We start from the raw sequence: 21,670 nt of genomic DNA, 5'->3' as shown, positions 1-21,670 counted from the left end.
AGTAGAGGATCAGTTTGAGGTTTTCCCTTATCAACATTAACACTACATTTGATTTTAAAATAAAATGTATTACATAACAAAAGTGTTGATATGGAACCACTGTGTGTTTATTGATAGTGCATTTTTATATTGAAGTTCTGCTTTACGCTGTGTGTTCAGACAGATAAGTATAATGCATTTCTCTGAAGTTATCTTGGCTGAAATGTTGCTTCTAAGAACATCCCTTCAGGGACAGATTCAGCGCCCATTTTCTGGATTTACTGTAAATCACTCATACACCAACAACCATGTGTGAGCATGTGTGCACGCACGCAGGCAGTGAGCCATAACTCTTTTAAGCTCGGAGTCAATAAACAGTAATATTTAACATACCTCAGCCAATAACAACAGATTTACATTGCTCATCTTACTCAGGCCACGTGGAAGTCAGCTAAGAAAAAGACCACTGAGAAATGCAGAGATAGGAATAAAACAAAAACATGCATTTCAAGGACAATGAGCCCATCCTATTGTCTTTGCTTGGTACACCTTTTAATCAACTTTCAATCATTTGTGAAGCACATTGAATTTGATTCATCTGTTCAAAAGGTGTTATATAAATACAGTTTTGATTGATTGATTTTTCTCTCTTTATATTGAAAAATAATTTTCTGCTGCTTATTTCACTTAGAAATGATGAGAAGTAGTGGATAAAATTAGATTTTTTGTTTTTTCTTTTATTTTAAGTTGCCAGTTTACAATCCACCAACATCAACCACAACATTATTGCTGCCATGTGATGTAAATGTTGTGGTGGAAAGGTAACATTATGGGCACTCTGATCAGGTGGTTTAACGTTGTGACTGATATATGTGACTGACTGCATTTGAATGAACAACTACAAAGATAAATAATTAATTCCTCATTGGTGCAATGCTGCCCCCTGGCAGTGATGTAGTACAAAAACAGACCCAACCAAGTACAGCAAAGAAAATACATATACTCAAACACAAACATTTTTCATTACACTTATTAATATGTAAAATTGTGTTCTACTGTATTTTAATTAAACTGAAAATCAACTAAAAACCAATAATAATCAAATAAAATAGTAGTCCATATTCTTATATCAAAGTTATGGAACACCAAATAAGACTCAAGTGTACAACTAAAACCCATCTTGAAACACGTTTGTGCAAGGAGAAACAAGTGTCACAGTGAGGCAGCAGGAAGTGATCATAATGGTGGTGACTTTTAGAAACTGTAAAAAATCTCCATGACAGCGATGGTTGTGCTCTGTCCAAAGATGAAGGCTCCAACTACAATCGTTATTACTCCCCAAACTGTTAAAATCCCCCTGTACAAAACAACAACAACACAAACAACATAAAGCTTCACCCTTTATCCACAACTACAACAAAGGATCAAATCTTCTCAGAGAAGCCTTATTTTATTCTTCTACAATTTCTTCAGAATGTGTCACCCTTTTCTTTCCTTCCTGGGAGGCACAGTGATCCAGAGTCTAAAGGTAGGAATTTTGTGGATTTGTGAGACTTAGGGGTGGTGATCGCTGTGGGATGATTACAGGTATTGCCCGTAATGCATCATCTTTAATAATTATAACTCTGCAAGATCTTTTCTGCCATGTTTGAAATTAAATTGGAAAAAACATATCACCTTTTTTTACATTAAAGCTTTAAAATCTTGATTAATATGTCTTTTTTTATTAACTCTTTATTGTTTTTTAATGTATCCATACCAAACCCTCTAATCTTCGTAAGTCACATGTACTAAAAAAAACAAACGATTTGAAAAATTATCCACTTTTGTATCCTTCAAAGAGACTTTTTCTCCACTTCTTAGAAAGCTCACTATTCATCCAGTCTACAGTAAAACATGAACACTTTTCAGATATGTACATTTACATACAAGTACATGTTCATACCACATGCTCTCCCATTTTCTTTGAGTGGTTTATTTTAATCTAGTTCTCAGATTCATTTTCATAATACTAGAGAGACGCATTATCTTAATGTTCCAAAACCACTCACTTCAAATGACAGCCTGACCTTGTCTCCACCAATAGGTTCTGCATGGTACTTTTCAGGAAAGATCTCAAAGTTTTTAAATTACAACTCCATTACTTAAGTGTTTCCACAGTTTTCTGCACACACTCACCTGATTCTTGGACTCACAGTTTCCGTTTGCATTGTGAACACCAAGCAAAGACCTGCAAGACACAGACAAACACACACACATGCTCATAAAAAGACCAAAGCACAAATGTTCATCCAGGTGTGGGTTATGTCAGATACACATATTTAGGTTAAGGTTGTTTTCATACCAGGAAAGATGAAGATGAAGAAGGAGCTGATTCCTCCTATGACACTGATGACCTTGCTCATGTCGGGGACGAACATGGCAATGAGAAGAGTGATGCCAATCCAGATCACAGTGAGAATGACTCTGCAGCGACTCTCAAAGGAGTGGGTGACGATCCCCCGCCGACGCCTCTGAATTCGTATCATCAGGTTCAGGATCACAGATCTGTCCCAGACACAGAGAGCATCACAACACTTTAGGCATTAAATCAAGTTCCAAGCTTAGCTCAGTTATTTAACCCATTCTCTCTTAAACATATTACACATATTAAAATATACTTTTCATGGTTTCTACAGGGATTTCTAGGAGCAAAAGGAACCAGATTTTCTTGCAGCCATGATTGGAGTGAAAAACTTAAACTTAAATGTAAATTTGCCCAATAAGTATGTAAAAATGGCAGGTTTGTTTATAATTGTAATTCCATATTATTATAATGATGGCAGCTTGTGTCCAGTGCAGATTTAAGAAATGACTCGTTATTTAGCTCATTATTTCGTTTTTTACTGCAGTAATGGAGAAACACATCCCCTCTCCTGTTATTTACCTCCCCAAAAGAAGAATGATAGGATAGATGGTGATGATTGATATTCCAAAAAGTAATCTGGAAATAATCATGACCACATCGTTTCCTGGGTACGACATCAAAATATCAGAGGCGACAGCTCGTCCAAATGTAAGGAAGCCGTAAACACCTGGGGACAGAGAGAGTGGATATGATGAGCAGCTCACAGGTGAATCCACACTTCTTCTTTTGCTTTCAAGTGTTCTGTTTCAGGGGTGACAATCACATTTAGCCTGGAAAAACAGTTTTAAAATGTAAGATGTCGTCTGTAACACCAGAACAGCATATTTTTCATCACTAATAGAGGACAAAAAGAAGTCTTCTTTTCCTTTCAGCTGTTCCCTTTCAGGGGTCGCCACAGTAAATCATCTGCCTCCATCTAACCCTGTCCTCTGCATCCTCTTCTCTCACAGCAACTAACTTCATGTCCTCTCTCACTACATCCATAAATCTCCTCTTTGCTCTTCCTCTAGACCTCCTGCCTGGCAGCTCCAACCTCAGCATCCTTCTACTGATATATTCACAGTTTCTCCTCTGAACATGTCCAAACCACCTCAATCTGGCCTCTCTGACTTTATCTTCAAAACATCTAACATCCTGTCCCTCTGATGTCCTCATTCCTGATCCTGTCCATCCTCATCACTCAACATCTTAAGCTCTGCTACGTCCAGCTCTGCCTCCTGTCTTTTCTTCAGTGCCACTGTCTCTAAGCCGAACAACATTGCTGGTCTCCACCTTCTTGAAAACCTTTCCTTTCATTCTCGATGATTCTCTTTTATCACACAACACACTTGACACTTTTCTCCACCCGTTCCAACCTGCTTGCACTCGCCTCTTCACCCCCTTTTACACACTCTCCGTTGCTCTGGGTCCCTCTCATTCACATACGTGTATGTATGTATCCTGTCTTGCTGTGGCTAAGCTTCATTCCTCTGCTTTCCAGAGCAGACTCCACCTCTCTAGATTTTCCTCCACCTGCTCCCTGCTCTTCCTACAGATCACAATGTCATCTGCAAACATCATATTCCGCACTGTTGCAGTTCAGTTTCAGGGGTGAACTCACCGGTTAGTGTATAGATGAGCAAACAGAACAACATGGAGATCACTGCCACGACCACCCAATGGGACAACTTCTGATTCTCCATGCTGCTGTAGATTGCTATGCAGGCTTCATGGCACTGCAAACACACACCCACACAGGTTTAATATTTCAAATGAGTATGTTGAATAGTGAGCTTAGCCTGACATATCCTGATACATAACACATATATGTAGTTTTCAAAATATTAGTCCCATTTGTCTAATTTTTGATATTTTTCTTAATATAACAAGCCATCATCATCAGACACCATCAACAACATAGTAGTTACAGCATTTTAATATTAACCTGGTGATATTGACCAAAATATTTACAGCTAAGTAAAATAAGGAAAGCCCAACAATAAACACTTCATAGAGATTCCAGTTTTGCCATGTGAATATATGTCAAAATTTATTGAATAAACATACAATCGGTGAAGAGGTCATGTCATCTTCCTATGCACTTAAATCTTAAAAAAAAACAAAACTTTCTGCTCTTTTGCACTTGTATCTCGTGAACTGTGAACACTTTTCTGATAGGACTTTGCTTTGATGTTTTCTCCTTGACTTAGATTTTTGCTTGCCTTGTACCTCACTTGTAAGTCGCTTTGGATAAAAGCGTCTGCTAAATGACTAAATGCAAATGTAAATGTAAATGTCCTTCTATTGGCCAAATAAACTACCTGAGCATTCAGACAACAGCTCTACAGTTTAAATGATTTCCACATGATCCACATGCAGTTGTTTGACATTATGTGTTGGTTTCTTTGCATTTTTTTAGTGGAACCATGTAAGACCAAGCATGTTGTATGTTGGACGTCTAATGTGCCTGCAGATGATCCTACCTGGAAGCCAAAGCAGATGGTTGGCACGACACTGAACATCGATGCCCATGAACTGACACTGAGGGACACACAACACAACACACACACACACACACACACACACACACAAACAATGGTGCTCATGAGAAAACAACTGCACAAAGGGAGGACATAGAGATGATAAAAAAAACACTCTCATCCTCTCATAAACTGTGATACTGACCCATCTTTGTACTGCGGGGTTATTATGACTGTGTGGTTCTCCATCATCCAGAACTTGACAATCACTGCCACACACAGATATGTAGCCGCCAATGTCCCCAGTACACTGAGAGGAAGAGAGAACCAGTTAAATCACTTAGTTTACACTCAGCTGGACATCACCACAGGAAAGAGCTGCATACCTTGTGTATTTCTGGATACCGATTTCTTTTGGGATAGACAGTGGCAGGATGATGATGAGGCACACAACAAAGAGGGCAAATCGTTGGTCAGTGTACCAGTGATATGGCATCTCTGCCTCACTCGACCCAGTCACCATCTCGTATAAGGAATCAGTCACTGGAGAAACAAAAGTGGAAGATTATTTATCTGCTGCTACAAACAGCATCAATACACAGGACACACCAAATCCCACAAGGCTGTCAAGTTTAACAACATTTATATTTTGCATCCTGCAAAACAGCGGCTTTATGTTTTTTTACTAGCAAAATAAAAACTGTAATGTCAGTGGATAAGCACACAGAATAATGAAAAATGTGTAAATGTGTTTAATGTATTATGCATTTTGCAGGTGCTCTATCTGCCCTGTGTTATGTGACCAAGGGGGGCGTTTGTAAATCCAATCAAATGCTCTGTTTAAAACTGGAACAGAGTAAAAACATTAAAGGGATTGGAAGGTTTCAGATGGAAAAAACAACTAAGGGAAAATGAAAAAGGGGTCAAATTTGTTTTCCCAGTCACATGTTAGGTACGATGAAAATTAAAGTGCAGATGATTTGTGGTCAGAGAGAGATTAAAAATCATTTTTCTGATACGGGGAAATGGCTGCTAAATTAATCACAAACCCAGTCGGTACATTGACTAACGTGAAGTCATTCAAACACAGCAGAAAACAAAAAGAAGAAGGTCATTAGAGTTAAGCACATACTGCGTTTGGTAATTGTTTATAGAGGTGATATGTTCTGCTAACGGAAAATTCACATTTCAATGTAAACAGGGTTGTATTACATGTTTTATAAGATCGTGTGCTGGACGATTCTTATACGTGACAATCCAGCCTGTCCTGCTGAGAGAGAAGCTGCCGAAGATGCACATCAACCGCTCCATCACCTCATGGGTGGCTGACTACTTCACCGACAGACCACAATTTGTGTGGCTGCGGGGATGTGTGTCAGACCGGGTGGTCAGTAACATAGGAGCACCTCAGGGGACAGTCCACTCACCGTTCCTCTTCACCCTGTACACATCTGATTTCCAACTCTGCAGACGACTCTGCGGTGGTGGGCTGCATCAGTGGGGGAGAGGAGGCCGAGTACAGAGGCTTGGTGAACAGCTTTTTGGCCTGGTGTGGAAACAATCACATCATCTTGAATGTGGCTAAAACCAAGGAGATGGTTGTGGACTTCAGGAGGACTAGGAGCAGAGTCAACACCATCTCCATTCTGGGTGAGGAGGTGGAGGTGGTGGAGGGGTAGAACTATCTTGGAGTTCAACTCAACAACAGACTACAATGAACATGCAGCAAAGCAACTGCCTACAGAAAGGCTCAGAGCAGACTCTACTTCCTGAGAAAGCTCTGGTTCTTTAATGTGTGCAACCAGATGTTGCAGATGTTTTACCCGTCTATTGTAGCCAGTGCAATTTTTTTTTTGCTGCTATCTGCTGGGACAGCAGCATCAGAGCCAGTGACTATAATAAACTTATTAGGAAAGTTGGCTGTGTCCCGGTGACCACTGTGGAAACTCTGGGGTTAATAGTGGAGAGGAGGATGCTGCACAAACCGTTCTGTCATGGCCAACAGCCATTAGTCTGTAAAATGACTCTCTGCGGTGTCAGGAGACAGACCACCATCATTTCATCACGACATAACTACAATAACTGTAACATACAGCCACTGTTTCTCCATATGCACATGAATTCAAACAGTATACAGCATGCAATAAGGCATTTCAGTGGAACTGGAACATATCTCTGGCTTTTCACCTCACTGGACTGCACAATGTACAGTTTATTAATAGTTTATTAATAGCCAGTGCTGTTCTGTGAGTCCAATTTCAACTTTGCCACAATCAAATAGGTTTTTCAACATATTTCAACAAACATAATCAAAAAGGTACATACTTTAGCTTTTAGCACAGGGTTAAACTAATTATATTTACTTCCCATCTCTACAGCAGAGCACTAATAAGCATTTATGTGACCTATTGTGAGATGTATCTGACTCTTGGTGTTGATATACTGCCACTAGTATCAGCAGTATGGATACAGCTCTCATTCTCCTCACACCCACCTAACATAGCACATAAAACAGTGAGAAACACAGAAGCTGATCATCATTAATCTATGGTGGTTCAAAGTTTGTCTGGTTTGATTCAGCTGCACTTACATTTCTCCAGCTGGTCCTGCACCACCACCAGGAAGGCAATACAGACATTGAAGAGGTTGAAGCAGAAACAGACTTCGCAGAGTTGACCCACGGCTCGTCCACACACCTCGCTCACCACGTCCTGATAGGTTTTTTGTTTGCTGACTGACGAAGCGTAGCCAAGGATGACCAAGCCACTAATGAGGAATATGAGGGACACCTGCAGGGACACAGAGGAGAGGAGCTTAACCTGACCTCCATCCACAGATGGAAAGGGGACAGAGACGACTGGGGCTGTAAAAACTCCCCCCTCTATGCTCCCACACCTCATGAAAACTTACTGCAACTAATTTATTAACAAATAATCCAGCAATTATTTTATTGATTCATTCATTAGTTAATTGCTCCACCAGAGGTGGGACACTGTTTGTAGAAATTACACAAATGTGTTTTGTCCACCTACTAATGCAAAACAAATATTAACATTTACAAAAAGAAAGTCTTAAATTTATGGCTATAAAGTCAAACAAGAAATAAATTATTAAATCTGATGACAATTAACCACTTTTTCAGCTCTAACTTTTTCTATTTGACGCAAAGACATATTTAACTTATTGTAAAACGTATTTAAAATGTAAATGTAGATTTAACAGGAGTAAAAGTTAATCCAAGGCTATAGTTTATAAAACTCAAGGCTATTTCCAATGTGAAGCTTCTGGGGGGAAGGCAAAGAAAATGGCAGATGTTCAGGAGAGATAGTCAGGATGAAAACACACAAAGGTCAGAAACTCATCACGTAGTCCACAATTTCAAATCTCAAATCTCCTCACAGTTGACTCTTGCTTTAAGTGTCCTGGGAACTTTCAAAAGAAGAAAAAACCTGACTATAAACATACAATTAAATATAATAAAATAAATATTTGGTAAATGGTCTCTTGTTGCATGATAAAGCTAACACATATTAAACATGTTGGTAAAGTGTTTAATAGGTAAATATAAACCATGAAAGGAAACTTCTGATCCATTGGTGTGATTTTTTTTCCTGCAGATAATATTATTCTGCTGTCAAACTAATTCCTCTTTTATTTTAATGTAGTGTGAACTGTGCTCCAGTGCTTTTTGTAGGAGAGAAGCAAATTACATATACATCTTTAAAAGAATCCAGTAAAAGACTGAAGAGTGAAGAGTAACAAAAACAGACTTTCCAAACATCATCCACAAAATACAAATTTTTGTGGATTCAGTTAAAGTTGAGGTCCACAACCAAACTGGAAGCTTCATTAGAGCTGACCTGTGAAAAACACGGGTCTCTTTCACACCAAGGAGAGACAGAGGGGTGCTGAGACTATATGGACCACAGCTTGTACTGCTGACTGGCCAAAGAAGCTAAACAAGCCCACTGACCATCAAATGTGTATTAATGTTACAGCTCTGTGAAAATAAAACGTTAATAAGTAATAACAGCTGGACTTTACAGCCAATTACACTTTTTAAAAACGATGCACTAACAAGTTCCCGGTCCTGGCAGCTGTGTTTGATGCTATGCTCACCAGCTCCACACAGATGGAGGTGGTCACTCCTCCCGCCTTATAGAAAGCCCAGGGGAAGTTGAGTAGTCCGGCTCCCAGCGCGGACTTCAGCATGATGAACACGGCCCCCAACGACCCGAGCTGCGGCGGATCCGCGTGCGAGGCAGACCGGGCGAGCAGGCTGATGCTCTCACGGGCCAGTTCCTCCATGATCTTAGGGCAGCTCTTACACACCGGGAGAGAAGCGTTAACAGCGGCTTTTCTAGGAGCGAGATGTGCGCCTCAAGCTTTGCCAAATTAGAGCAGGTGTTTGTTTCATTCTGCTGCTGCACTTGTAAACCTGGTGAGGGGTAAACCATGCAGATATATAGACCCTCACACACACAGACACACACGACTCACGTGGTGTAATTGGACTATTAAACACTTCACTGTGAGGTGATAAATGTGACACTAAAGTGCAGCACGATGCTTGTGTCTGCTCTCCCTCTCTCCCATTATGTCTGTGCTGCTACACATCTACGATCAGCTGATTTATAACATAATAACATGAGGCAAATTAAGTGCACAAAGTGTTCTAAACTAAGTAATAGTACAACATGGCTGTATCCACCGGTTTGATGTCTCTATAGGGCCACAGAGGCCCCTCTTTCTCCGCTCTCTTTGCAATTATCTTGGATGAAATACGACAAAGTTGCTTTGTGTGTTAATTTTATTAAACACGGCCAAAAATACAAGACAGTGCAAAACCAAAATAAATGAATTCCTAGATTTTGTTACTGAGACATTTTCAAAACGGACCATCAAAATTAAGAAATAAAAAAGTAAAATAGAAATAAAACCATGATTTCACAGGTGCAAAGGAACTAACTACTCCCTCCTGTGACTGCATTCTTGTCAACATTAAAAGAAAAATAAAAACCCAGCAGATTATACATGTCTGACTTCCAAGACAGAACTTTCACAGTGTCTACTTTCTTTATTAAATTTGAAGTTTGAAGTTAAGAAGTTTGTGTGATATTTTTACAAAGCATGTTAGTGACATGTTTGGTCATTTTGGACATTGTACATAGTGTAGTTTAATTAAGAGAAACGTATCTCGTAATCACGAGATAAGGTCTCTAACTTTTTTTTTTTTTTTTTTTTTTGGTGACTGCAATGCGGTGCCATACGGTTCTTTCCGTATAGAAGAAGTCTGAACCGTCTGAAACTCGTACTGGACCACATTATAACTGAGGTCCAGAAATGCTCCTCAAATTGCAAATTGGAGCTGTTTTAAAATCACCGCCCTGCCTTCATTTTATTGAGTGTCGTGTAAGTGTATCACTGCGTTCGGTGAAGCCCTTTGCTGCTCACAGTTTTTTATTTTGTTAATAGAACTAATACTTTTTCACATTTTGCGAGGCAAAAGTCTGAGCAGCTTATTTCATACTTTTTTCAAATTTGTTTACATTTTTATAGTAAATGTTTCAGCTATTTTAGCAAAAACAGAAATTTCAGCTATTTTTAAATAGTCCAGCTTCGATTCATCTTTCAGCAAAAGCCAACATCATAGCTCTTTTAGCAAAAACAGTTCAGCTATTTTCAGCTTTGCTTGGAAAATCCTTTCAGCACCGAAGCATTCACAGTGCATTTTCTTTTTGGAAAATGCTTTTTCTAGTTATTATCATTATTATTGCAAATATTACTCTATAACAATTAAATATTAGCCAATTTAATTTAATTTCTCATAATTCTTGCTTTTTGGGTACAACTTCCTGTTTGATGCTAACCACACCCTCCCTCGTAATGTCACATCAGCGTCACGTGACTGTGGTCATGCGCTTCCACAGTGAGGTTCTCATATAGTCCCAAATTGGTTTATAATCTTAAGATTTTACTAATCCATGCTGTGAAATTCACCGTCTACCCCCTGGTACATACAGCATCTCAAATTATAATCATTAGATTTCAATTATATTTAAATCCTGGTCCTGGTCATACCATATGTATTGGATGCTATAATCCACAATACATGCAGTTTATAATAATAAACAAGCAATATAATTATAAACATGTTTTATGCTACACACCATCTGTTGTCAAGCAGAATGCATCCTGTTGTCAGAAACGTGTGGACAGTTCACTTTTAAAAGGATGTAGGACAAACCCTTTTTTTTCCTTTTTTGACATTATATTTATTTTGTTTTTTTCCTTTAAAGAAAAAGTAGATAAATCCACACGTTGAAAGACAGGTACACTTCTTTTAAAAATTCCAGTGACACATTTATATATATCGTATCAATCATTCTTTGGAATCTCTTCTTGTCTGTTTATGGTGACCTGGCATGTTTTATTCATTATTTCCACAGTATCTAAAATGATTCGTCATGGCCAAAATCAGGGTTATAATCTGGCTTTTTACCATTGAGTCTGCCAAAAAAAGTAAGTAGTAGATGTGAAGTTGTTGATGTGCACTATGACTGATTTCAGATGAAAATTAGACTCAGATACAATTGTCATGTGCCAAATTTTATAAGCATAAAGCTGTGAAGTGAATGAAGCAACACTTTTTAAAACAGCCTTTGAACTTGAGAGTTTTGGTTGCAAAGGCTTAATGGTTATGAGTTGGAATTTTATCAGTTTACCTCATGAATATTTATGTAGAAGCAGAATACATGTCAGGATGAAGTAAAATACCTTTTTTCATTAATTCTGCACTAAAGGTCACCTCTGACTGTACTGCACTGCACCAGCTCACATCATGCTTAAGTTGTACTTCATCACGAAGCAAACATGTCAACACCCTGTCGTGTTCCCATCTTCAGTGTTTATCCTCAACATTCTAAAGGGTATAAAACTATTTTCAAGGGTTTTGAGGTGCAACTTGCTCCACTGTTGATGAATAAAGACAGGTGATTAATTTACTTATGATTCTGCTGTTGTTACGAAACAGCTTAAGAGTATTAAGATCTCTCTCCCTCTTTCTCTCTCTCTCTCTCTCTCACACACACACACACGCAAACACAAAACTGTCACAAAATTCACAGGAAAAGTAATAGTTGCAGTTTAAGGAAAATAAGTTAGCATGTGTTTGTCAGGATACCTTTAATTTACATTTTTCATGGGTTAAAAACAAGAGTGAAACAAAAGAGTCATGTAACACTATAAAAATGAAAATGAGTAAAATATATTAAAAATATGTTTTGAAAACCAGTGAATACAACGTTTGATTGCAGAACGGAGCTCGTTCACATTACAACAGCTGTTGATGTTATAAACCTGGGAAACACAGAAAACTTTCCCATTTCTACCACTTAGCCAAACATTTAGCATCTACATGTTGCAATATGTACTTTATACTAATATACTTAGTAATTATTATCTATTTGTCCTATATGTGTTCTGCTACTTTCCCACAGAGGATCCATTCCATTATTGAACGCATAGCATTCAGAATAGTAAAAAACAACATACAAGGAGCCACATGAAATGACAGTTTTACATTAATGATACAAATGCAACATCAAGCACACGCTGCACAGAAATCTGATTTGGGTGATGACTTACACTTGCAGCACAGAATCTCTGTGCACCCTATAATTATACTCTCCTCTGGATCACACCTGATTGGATCACAAGCAGATCTGGACACCATTAAAATATCTATCAACTATCTGTTGTCCTAAACAAAACTGCTGAGGTACAGAAGTAAAGCTGGAGCATGTGAGCTCAGTAATAGGCAGGTCTTATTTTCTTTTTTTTCTCTCCTTGGTTGAACCATCTGTTATTTCATCCTACAATAGCGCAACCGCTGCTAGTTCAGGAAGTGAACTTAACCTTTACATTAAGAAATGTGCATGTAATATGTATTAGACAGTGACAGCTAAACTTCCACCTGTATACAATGTATATGTTTATATGTTGGATCGAAATCACCTTCTCTCTCCTGTCTAAATGTAAGGCGTGTTCAACCATAATTGCAATAATCTGATCTGTTAGATTTACCACAATATTCACGTAAAAGACACTGAACCAGTAACTTTTTTATGATTCAGTTTTAGATATCCTGAGTTTAGGATTGAGCCTGACTAGTGAAGAATGGCTACCCTCGTGTTTTTAGACAGTAGGGGGTGCAGGGCTCTCAGATCACCAGCTGTCATGGCAGTGAATGATGGATGATCTAAGTCCTGAGCAGACCTAGTAAAATGCTGCACACAGGGAACAGCAGCATGGTGAGGTTGGGGCTGAAAGTGTGTGTTTGTCCTTTTAGTGTCTCCTGGTTGGTCTGGTCAGATGATGGGGGGCTCTGAGGTGCAGGCACAGTGCTGGGTGGGAAGGTGGTGCGGCTGGCACACACGTCGTAGAGGTTTCCAGAAAACTGTGTCTTCCTGGACTCTTGTCTAAGAGACTCCCAGATGGCTGCAGCCTCTCCGGGACAGCCGGTCAGAGCTGAGTTGGCACAGACATGGAACGCATTCCAAGACCTTCAAGGAACCATGGGCAGAAAGCAAGGACAATGTTTAATGTGATTATTCACCAGGAGGTTTTTGTGGAAAGTAAACTGAAATAATGCAGTGGTGAGTTTAACCTGAGCAGAGGTTGAAGCATAAATATTATGACCCAAAGTGGATTGTGTCACAGTTACTGGTCTGGTCATGTTTTTGGTCATGTCTAACATGACCAACATGTTTTTGGTCATGTCTATCTGTCTCCAATGTCTCCTGCACTCTCACTTCCTCAGCTCCCAAATACTTTCAGGACATTTCATGAACTGTTGTATGAACTGACATCTGGTTTAACTCAAATAATATTCTAAATTTTAAAAAAGCTAAAATGTGTGCTTTTCAATAGCACAAACTACTTATCCTCCTCATGTAATCCCTGCTCTAAATGCAGATGTATATCACACAGTCCAATGTTTTAAAAACTTAGGTTGGACAGCAGATTATAATGCAAAAGTCATGCATCACCTATATGAGATATGTTGAGCCAGACTCACACTGGCTCAGACGTTGCCCGGGTTAACAAGGTCTGCATCAGGTGTTGGGTGACCAGAACAACCCGATGAGAAGTGGGCTACTGGAACAAGACATTACAGAACTATTATATGTCTATCACACTGGAGTGACTGGTACACACCTGCAGATTGCATCGATGTCCTGTGTGCTCTGGTCTTTCTGTGTTTCCTCCAAACTGTCCCCAAGTGTAACTAAACACTGAGCAAAACTCTTGTAGATGGAAGCACATGAAACAGGAATCGCTGATCCAAAGCACATGGGGAACAAGCCAACTGGAGAGAAAAAGGTAAGAGATAATTGGAACAAAGTTGGTGTAAATTAATGAATGTGAAAATGGGGACACTGTAAACACAGTTTCTGTGTATTTTCCATGGGGAAAGAAAACAACAAATAAGGGATGAGACAAACAAAATCCCTAGATAGTTTGGTTTGGGGATTTCATTTTGTGGAGTAAAACACAATGTTTATATGTAGAGATATGGTCCATCTAGTGCTTAGCTGGATCAAACAAATACATAAATATTTGCTGTACTCCATTCATCTGGAGGGATTACACATCCTCAAAGCCAAATTCATTGAAGGACTGTAAAACTGTGGCTGAACTGTCTGAGTGTGTCGATGTACTCGTGCATAGTGTGTCCCAGTTTTCACTGAAGAGTTCTTGAAAAGATGTCACAGTGGTTGACAGAAATATTCTACTTAGAAAAGAAGAAATCTGATGATCTGCCCATTAGGGAATGTTTCTTTAAGGTCTTCTCTTAAAGGCTTTAATGGATGTTTTACAGTGTACTGGGAGCTATGACTGCAGTGATGCCATGCTGTGGCACTAACGTTGCCATTATTTGAACTGAGTGGGCTCCTCAAAATTGACAGAACAGAACCCCAACTTAGAGCAACCTGCCTTCACATTAACTCAAAATTCAGTGTAGTAGGTACATTCAGATTCTGTATTAAATTATTACATTACATTTGAACTTTATATTAATTAGTAAAAGTACACAATGATAAATGATCCCTTTCACATATCATTTAGCCATTTGAAAAAGATTACGATCATTTTACTGTTGTAATGAGTTTGAGTTTTACCTGTTTTATATGAGACTGTGTGTAGAGGCGATCTTACTCGTATAAATGTTTGACCCGCAACAAATATTGCAAAATGTTGAGAAGAATGCTCTTTCACAATAATTTAACCAAACATCAGCCTAAACGGGCCTAAAATGTGGAGAGAAACAAGCTTGTGGAAACTTCATCACTGTGGTTCTCTTGAGCAAGGCTCTTATCCCTGACTGCTCAGGGGCCACATTCCTGTTTGAATGTGATCAGGGCGATCCTGACAAAGAGACGAAATCCTCACTTTTTTAAATTTATTGCACATTTAGCGTGTAATAATTTTTTTTTAATCGGGAAAAGTAACGAAAATGGCCAAGGAACATATATAAAAAAGGGTTATAGTAAAATGATGGGAACTATATCAGTGCAAAGTTGAAATTGGGCTCAAACATTAAATCTGCAAGTGGGCAGATCTCCAGGGGCCATCTCAACCTGTTAAGACCTCAAAATATGATTGGTATACAATTGGTATGGAGGGGTATAAAATTCGTTTAAAGAGTTTAGGGAAACCAATAACAACTGTGAGGACCATAATCAAGAAATGGAAGAAATGTGGAAACAGGCTATTTCAAGAAGTGAGACACCAGGAAAAATAACTGAAAGTCCACATTTCTAAAGTCTCTAGAGCATTGTCTGCACTGGATCTTCTGGTAGAAAAGCCCGTAGGAAGCCATTGCTTAAGGCAGCGTGCATGGAGCATGCTGAGGAGTATTTAAATAAAGCAAATGAATTTTGGAACAAGATTATGTGATCTGATCAGACCACAGTTCAATCATTTTGAGAATGATAAACTTCATGGGGAGAGGACCCCCATTCCCATAGTCAGACATGGTAAACGCTCACTAACATTAGAGGGGTGTATGTCTGCATACACAATGCGGTGATGAATGGGATAAAATTACACCTGAAAGGATACAAAAGCTGCTCAGAGGGTACCCAAAGAGGTTGGAAGAGGTTATAGTAGCACAAAGTAGAAAGTATTACAATTAATAACAGGTGATGCAAACTTGATAAAATGTGGACGATAATTATCATTGTTTCACTATAACCTTCTTTTTATACACTAAACAATTTTTGTGACTCCTGAAGATGAAGGACCATTTATATTAGCTGAATGTGCGTTACAATATGATGTTGATTTACTCTTTTTGACATTTCAGAGTAAGGGAATGCAAAGGTTTGCACTCAACTGTACTCTCAACATCTTGCCCATATGAAGAACATATAGCTATCTCAATAAATTAAACTAAATTCAGTTTTACAATTATCAGCACAATAAGTCATTCATAAACTCTTTAATCCTGTGCTGTCTTACTGAAAAGAACAAACACCAATTACTGTTGAGAGTAAAAAAAATCAACCGCATGTATACACACAGACAAACGCTGAGCTTTTCATTAAGTTAAGTGCGTTTGTAAAACCTTTCTCTCCTCAGTTTCCGAACCGACTGCGTGTAACTAAGGTGGTTTATCATCCATCTTAACAGGTGCAGGAGCACAAAAAAATATAACAGTGCACAGGTTATGGCATAAATATAAAAAAGACATTTAGACAATGACTGGAGAATAAAGAAACATCCTTACTGAGGCAAAAAGCAACAGGCAGCAGCATCGTCACAGTGCCTGGCTGGGACTTCATGGTTTGGCTCAGTAGAGTATAGTGGAGCTGAGATCCACCTCTGACCCAGAGGCTCTGGTGCGAAGCTGTGAATCCAAAGAGTCTAAAGTTGTTGTTTTAAAATGTGATGTGTCCTGGCATCCGACGGGAATTCACAGAGGCACAACCCAGCTGGATTAACAGTGACAGGGACCAATGCATTACACAGAGTAGGAGGATGTTGAGTGTGTGTATGTGTGCACTGGGGAGTGGCACAAGTGAAGAGCCACAGAGCAGCAGACCAATGACAGTATCACAACACTGCACACAGATTAGAGGATTCTCATTTCCGGTCTTTAGTATTTAGAACATTTATTTGCAATACAAATACATGATATATAGTGTGGTGGTCGACACACTCAGAGGCCCTATTCACTCACATCTATCTGCTGTAAAACAAATGTTTCGCTACTAAACAAGGACATTTTCACAAATGATAGTAGAGGGAAACATTAGTCGAAGTGTCAAGAGGATTCGTTTTCATGTGAACAGATGGATGATGTCCCAGTGAGGATATGAGAGTCCAGCCCACCTGGAGTCCAGTGTAGATGCAGAGCCCCCTCTGAGAGTAGCAGCAGTCAATGTGAAAACTGTGTACAGCTATCTGGGTCATGAGGGGTTACTGAACAGAGGAGAGTAATAATTACATGAACACTGTGTTTAAAAGATGGGTGATTGTAGACCATCACCCTTATTCCCAATCTTAGTGTCCTTCCTATAGCTCCATTCAATCGCTCTCAGCCTCCAAATCCCCTGCTACAACCCCCCAGATGGCTCACACTTTGTGCATTAGATTAAGTCCGGGTTAAGATCCGTATACTTACAGTGGAGAAATGCTAACCCATTGTTCATCTGCATCTTTGAAAAAAAATTACTTGCTTGGTGCTGCCACAAATCAATACATCGGGGGAGGCACTTTCCCAGCGGTTTCAACTGTGAGTCTTCATGAAAATACCTGTATTAGCTCGAACGATGTTTTTACAGATGTGCTCTGGATGAATCATGCTAGATTCAGCCAACTGTTAAAAGAGATTTTTGAGCATAGACAACTTTTTGTTATTTATTTTTTTTTTTTTTGTATTTTTACTGCAGCTGCAAGGCTAAACTTTAGCTGTCAGGTGTTTAAAGCAGGATCCATTCACCACCTCAAGATTTCCCCTTCAGCTGAGCCCACATGTGACTGTCTGCTTAGACACTCTTTTCTTGAACCAGCTCCAGCTTTTCTACTAAAATTGCCATTCTTAAATATGCAGTTTATTTTGCAACAACATATAGTGTGTAGCACAAGGAATTGGTTTGCACACATTTGAGTACACCCCTCTTACTTTCCTGCTCTTTATTATGTATTACCTTGTTGATTTAAACGTATTCTACACTGTAGTAGCAGGACAAAGAGGAAAATGAGGATATTTAATGTTGGAACTATCTATGCTTTTTAAACATGTTTTATTATAAAAGACTCTCAGCCCGCCCAAGGGCATGGATGTTCAATCACGCATTACTGTCACAATGAGCTCAAACAATCACAGCAACACCAGAGATTTAAGTGTAATCATTGTACTATTGTTGTACTGTCATCAAAATACCATGAACGATGAGATTTAATGTCATGCTTTTTTTTCCAGGTGCATACTCTATAACTCTGTGTTTGGGATTCAACTGTCTATACAGTACTTATTTATATACAGCACTTATTTATATTACTTTACTTTGTTAACATTACTTAATTATTTTTAAGGAGACAATGCTACATGAAAAGCTGTTGTCTGTCCTGAGCATAAAGATGCCTGTGCGAAATAGCAACATGCATAGAAAAGACAGAGTTGTGTAAGTTTGATTGACAGTGTTGGATTAAGGCATTATGCAACACTGTTGGGAATAAAAAAAATAAATCCAGATGAGATTAGGATCTGGATCCTCACTCCCTCCACGCTCTCTATCCATCCATTCATCTGTCTCTCCCTCTGTCTCTGTTTCATGAAGCACTCTATCATGGTGTGATTCAGTCACACGTTTCGGGTTTGGGTTGAGGCACTTCGTCACATGTCTAGATTCACAATGTGACATTCAAAATTTCAGTACTTTAATATGAGTTACAATGACCATCAAAGCTGCCAACGAAACACAGATAAAGAAAATTAGGCCATATACAGTAAAAAAGAGATAAAGCTCTGCTCTTTAAGCTTTTAACGCAGCGCCATCTACAGGGTGAAACATACCTCTTACTTGTTTCTACGAGTAAGATAACACACTGCTGGGAGTCACACTGAAACTAAACTAAGCTAATGGCTGGACAGGTATTAATGGAACACATGTATAAAATATAAAGTAGAAATTTTGCAACGTTGCTGCTCTGGCAGTTTTTTAAGGGTTACAACTTACAGCGCATCCAGAAAGTATTCACAATACTTAACTTTTTCCACATATTGTTATCTTATAGCCTTATTCCAAAATTGATCAAATTCATTATTTTCCTCAAACAATAGCCCAGAATGACAACATGAAAGAAGTTGGTTTGAAATCTTTGCAAATGTATTAAAAAGTGAAAAAAATCACTGTGAATACTTTCCGGATGCACCATATAACAGCAGTTTTCAACTATACAATCTAAATGATATCCTCTTTTTTAGATATTGTATTGTCTATACAATTAGTGATCATAGCTTAAACCACATCACAGGTCAGATTCAGCATCATCAAGTATGTTTGCACATAGAAGTGATTTGACTTCATCTTTTAATGGTTCTCAGATTACAGACACTAACAAGATCAATGAAAATACACACTGACAAGCACAAGCTGTGCAGAGAAAACTCAACACAATATATGACTCTTCTTTTCCATTCGGCTGTTCCCTTTCAGGGGTCCCACAGCGAATCGTGTGCCTCCATTTAACCCTGTCCTCTGCATCCTCTTTTCTCACACCAACTAACTTCATGTCCTCTCTCACTACATCCATAAATCTCCTCTTTGCTCTTCCTCTAAACCTCCTGCCTGGCAGCTCCAACCTCAGCATCCTTCTACTGATATATTCACAGTTTCTCCTCTGAACATGTCCAAACCACCTCAATCTGGCCTCTCTGACTTTATCTCCGAAACATCTAACATGAGCTGTCCCTCTGATGTCCTCATTCCTGATCCTGTCCGTCCTCGTCACTCCCAAGGTAACCTCAACATCTTAAGCTCTGCTACCTCCAGCTCTGTCTCCTGTCTTTTCGTCATGGCCACTGTCTCTAAGCCAAACAACATCTCTGGTCTCACCACCATCTTAAACACCTTTCCTTTCATTCTTGCTGATACTCTTTAATCACTCAACACACCTGACACTTTTCTCCACCCGTTCCAACCTGCTTGCACTCGCCTCTTCACCTCTTTTCCACACTCTCCATTGCTCTGAACCGTTGACCCTAAGTACTTAAAATCCTGCACCTTCTTCACCTCTGCTCCCTGTAACCTCACCGTTCCACCTGGTTCCCTCTCATTCACACACATTCACTACACAACATCCTTCCTTTTTAAACTTCAACCACTTCGTCCTCTGCTCTGCCTTTGTCCTCTTCATCTTCCTCACCACCAGAGTCATTTTAAACACCACCATCCAGTGTTATCTTGCTACACTCTACCTTACCAATACTTTACAGTCACTGATCTCTTTCAGATTACAACGTCGACACAAGATGTCGTCCCCCTGAGTGCTTCTACCTCCGCTCTTATATGTCACCCTATGTTCCTGCCTCTTCTGCAAGAAACTGTTCACTACAGCCATTTCCACCCTCTTTGCAAAGTCTACCACCATCTGTCCTTCTGCGTTCCTGTCCTGAAGATCAAATCTGCCCATCACATTCTCATCAACTCTGTTCCCTTTGCCTACATGCCCATTGAAATCTATGACTATTATAGATAATAGTTATATGTAGTGTTGAGTTTTCTCTGCACAGCTTGTTCATGTGAAGTGCAGTGTCTTTCAGCAGCAGGGACTGGGAAACTAGTCAGGGTTGAACGAAAGCTCAATGGAGGACAGAGATATCCTCAATGAAAGCCTGTGAAAACAGCACTCAGGACCTCAGACTGGACTGTATGTTTACCTTCCAACATGACAATATTCCTAAACACACAGCTAAGACAACGCAGGAGTGGCTAAGGGACAACCCTGGGAATGTGGCCCAGACAGAGCCCTGACTTGAACCATCTCTAGAGAGACCTGAAAATTGCTGTCCACCAACGGTCCCGTACAACTGGACTTTAGCTTGAGAGGATTTGCAAAGAAGAATGTCAGAAACTTCCCCAATTTAGGTTGTACAAAGCTTCTTGCATCATACCTAAAAGGGCTTGCTGAGAGGAATTGCTGCCAACACACTGTGACGGGTGCTTCAACAATGTACTGAGGATTTTTTTAGTTGTTTGTTTGTTTTAATTGTTTTTGTTTTTCTTCTTAATAAATCGACAGACATTTCTAAACTTCTCTTTTCACTTTGTCATTATGAGGTACTGAATATAGATTAATGAGGAAAAACATTTCTTGAAAGATTGTAGTATCAGGCTGCAACATAACAAAATTGAAAAAAAAATTGTCTGAAATCTTCTGAAATGTACTGAATACATATTGCACAATGTATGATTTATACTATATAGATATACAATAATTTGCAGGCATTGTTCTTGTACTAGGGTCCTAATGTTATTGCGTAATTCCAGGACAGATTAACTCTTCATCTGAAAGCTGACATTTAGAGAAACTGTTCTTGTGTCTGGTAGTTCTAGTGTACAGTGATGTGTAGCGCTAGCAAGAGCAACGGAGCTGGAACAGGGTGCTAGGGCTCTGCAGTGGTCTTCTCTGCACATTTCCTTATTCTGGAGTCTTACATGTTCTGAATAGTGAGCAGGTACAGCTAAACTTAACCTACAGGCCTTTTGAACTTTTCCAACTTTTTAAGTTGGCATCTTGCTCAGTACACTCG

The 21,670-nt window shown here is 39.2% G+C and overlaps 2 protein-coding genes across 2 annotated transcripts; both read right to left on the bottom strand.

Moving 5' to 3' along the window:
• Nucleotides 1-635: 635 nt before the first annotated feature.
• On the bottom strand, nucleotides 636-9,153 carry slc38a8b (solute carrier family 38 member 8b). Its single transcript, XM_067493552.1, has 10 exons — nucleotides 8,965-9,153; nucleotides 7,436-7,634; nucleotides 5,232-5,388; nucleotides 5,051-5,155; nucleotides 4,849-4,906; nucleotides 3,987-4,101; nucleotides 2,906-3,053; nucleotides 2,324-2,526; nucleotides 2,158-2,209; nucleotides 636-1,336 (listed from the first exon to the last, which is right to left on the bottom strand). The coding sequence occupies exons 1-10, from the start codon at nucleotides 9,151-9,153 to the stop codon at nucleotides 1,234-1,236; spliced, it is 1,329 nt and encodes a 442-aa protein (XP_067349653.1). The 3' UTR covers nucleotides 636-1,233.
• A 2,900-nt stretch (nucleotides 9,154-12,053) lies between these two features.
• On the bottom strand, nucleotides 12,054-16,844 carry nrn1lb (neuritin 1-like b). The gene is made up of 3 exons (XM_067494101.1): nucleotides 16,640-16,844; nucleotides 14,065-14,215; nucleotides 12,054-13,409 (listed from the first exon to the last, which is right to left on the bottom strand). The coding sequence occupies exons 1-3, from the start codon at nucleotides 16,692-16,694 to the stop codon at nucleotides 13,106-13,108; spliced, it is 510 nt and encodes a 169-aa protein (XP_067350202.1). The 5' UTR covers nucleotides 16,695-16,844; the 3' UTR covers nucleotides 12,054-13,105.
• Between the last annotated feature and the right edge of the window lie 4,826 nt (nucleotides 16,845-21,670).

Source organism: Channa argus, chromosome 2 (assembly GCF_033026475.1).
Source record: "Channa argus isolate prfri chromosome 2, Channa argus male v1.0, whole genome shotgun sequence".
NCBI classification, from domain to species: Eukaryota; Metazoa; Chordata; class Actinopteri; order Anabantiformes; family Channidae; genus Channa; species Channa argus.
The sequence above is the reverse complement of the archived record's forward strand: the minus strand, read 5'-3'. Positions and strand labels throughout refer to the sequence as shown.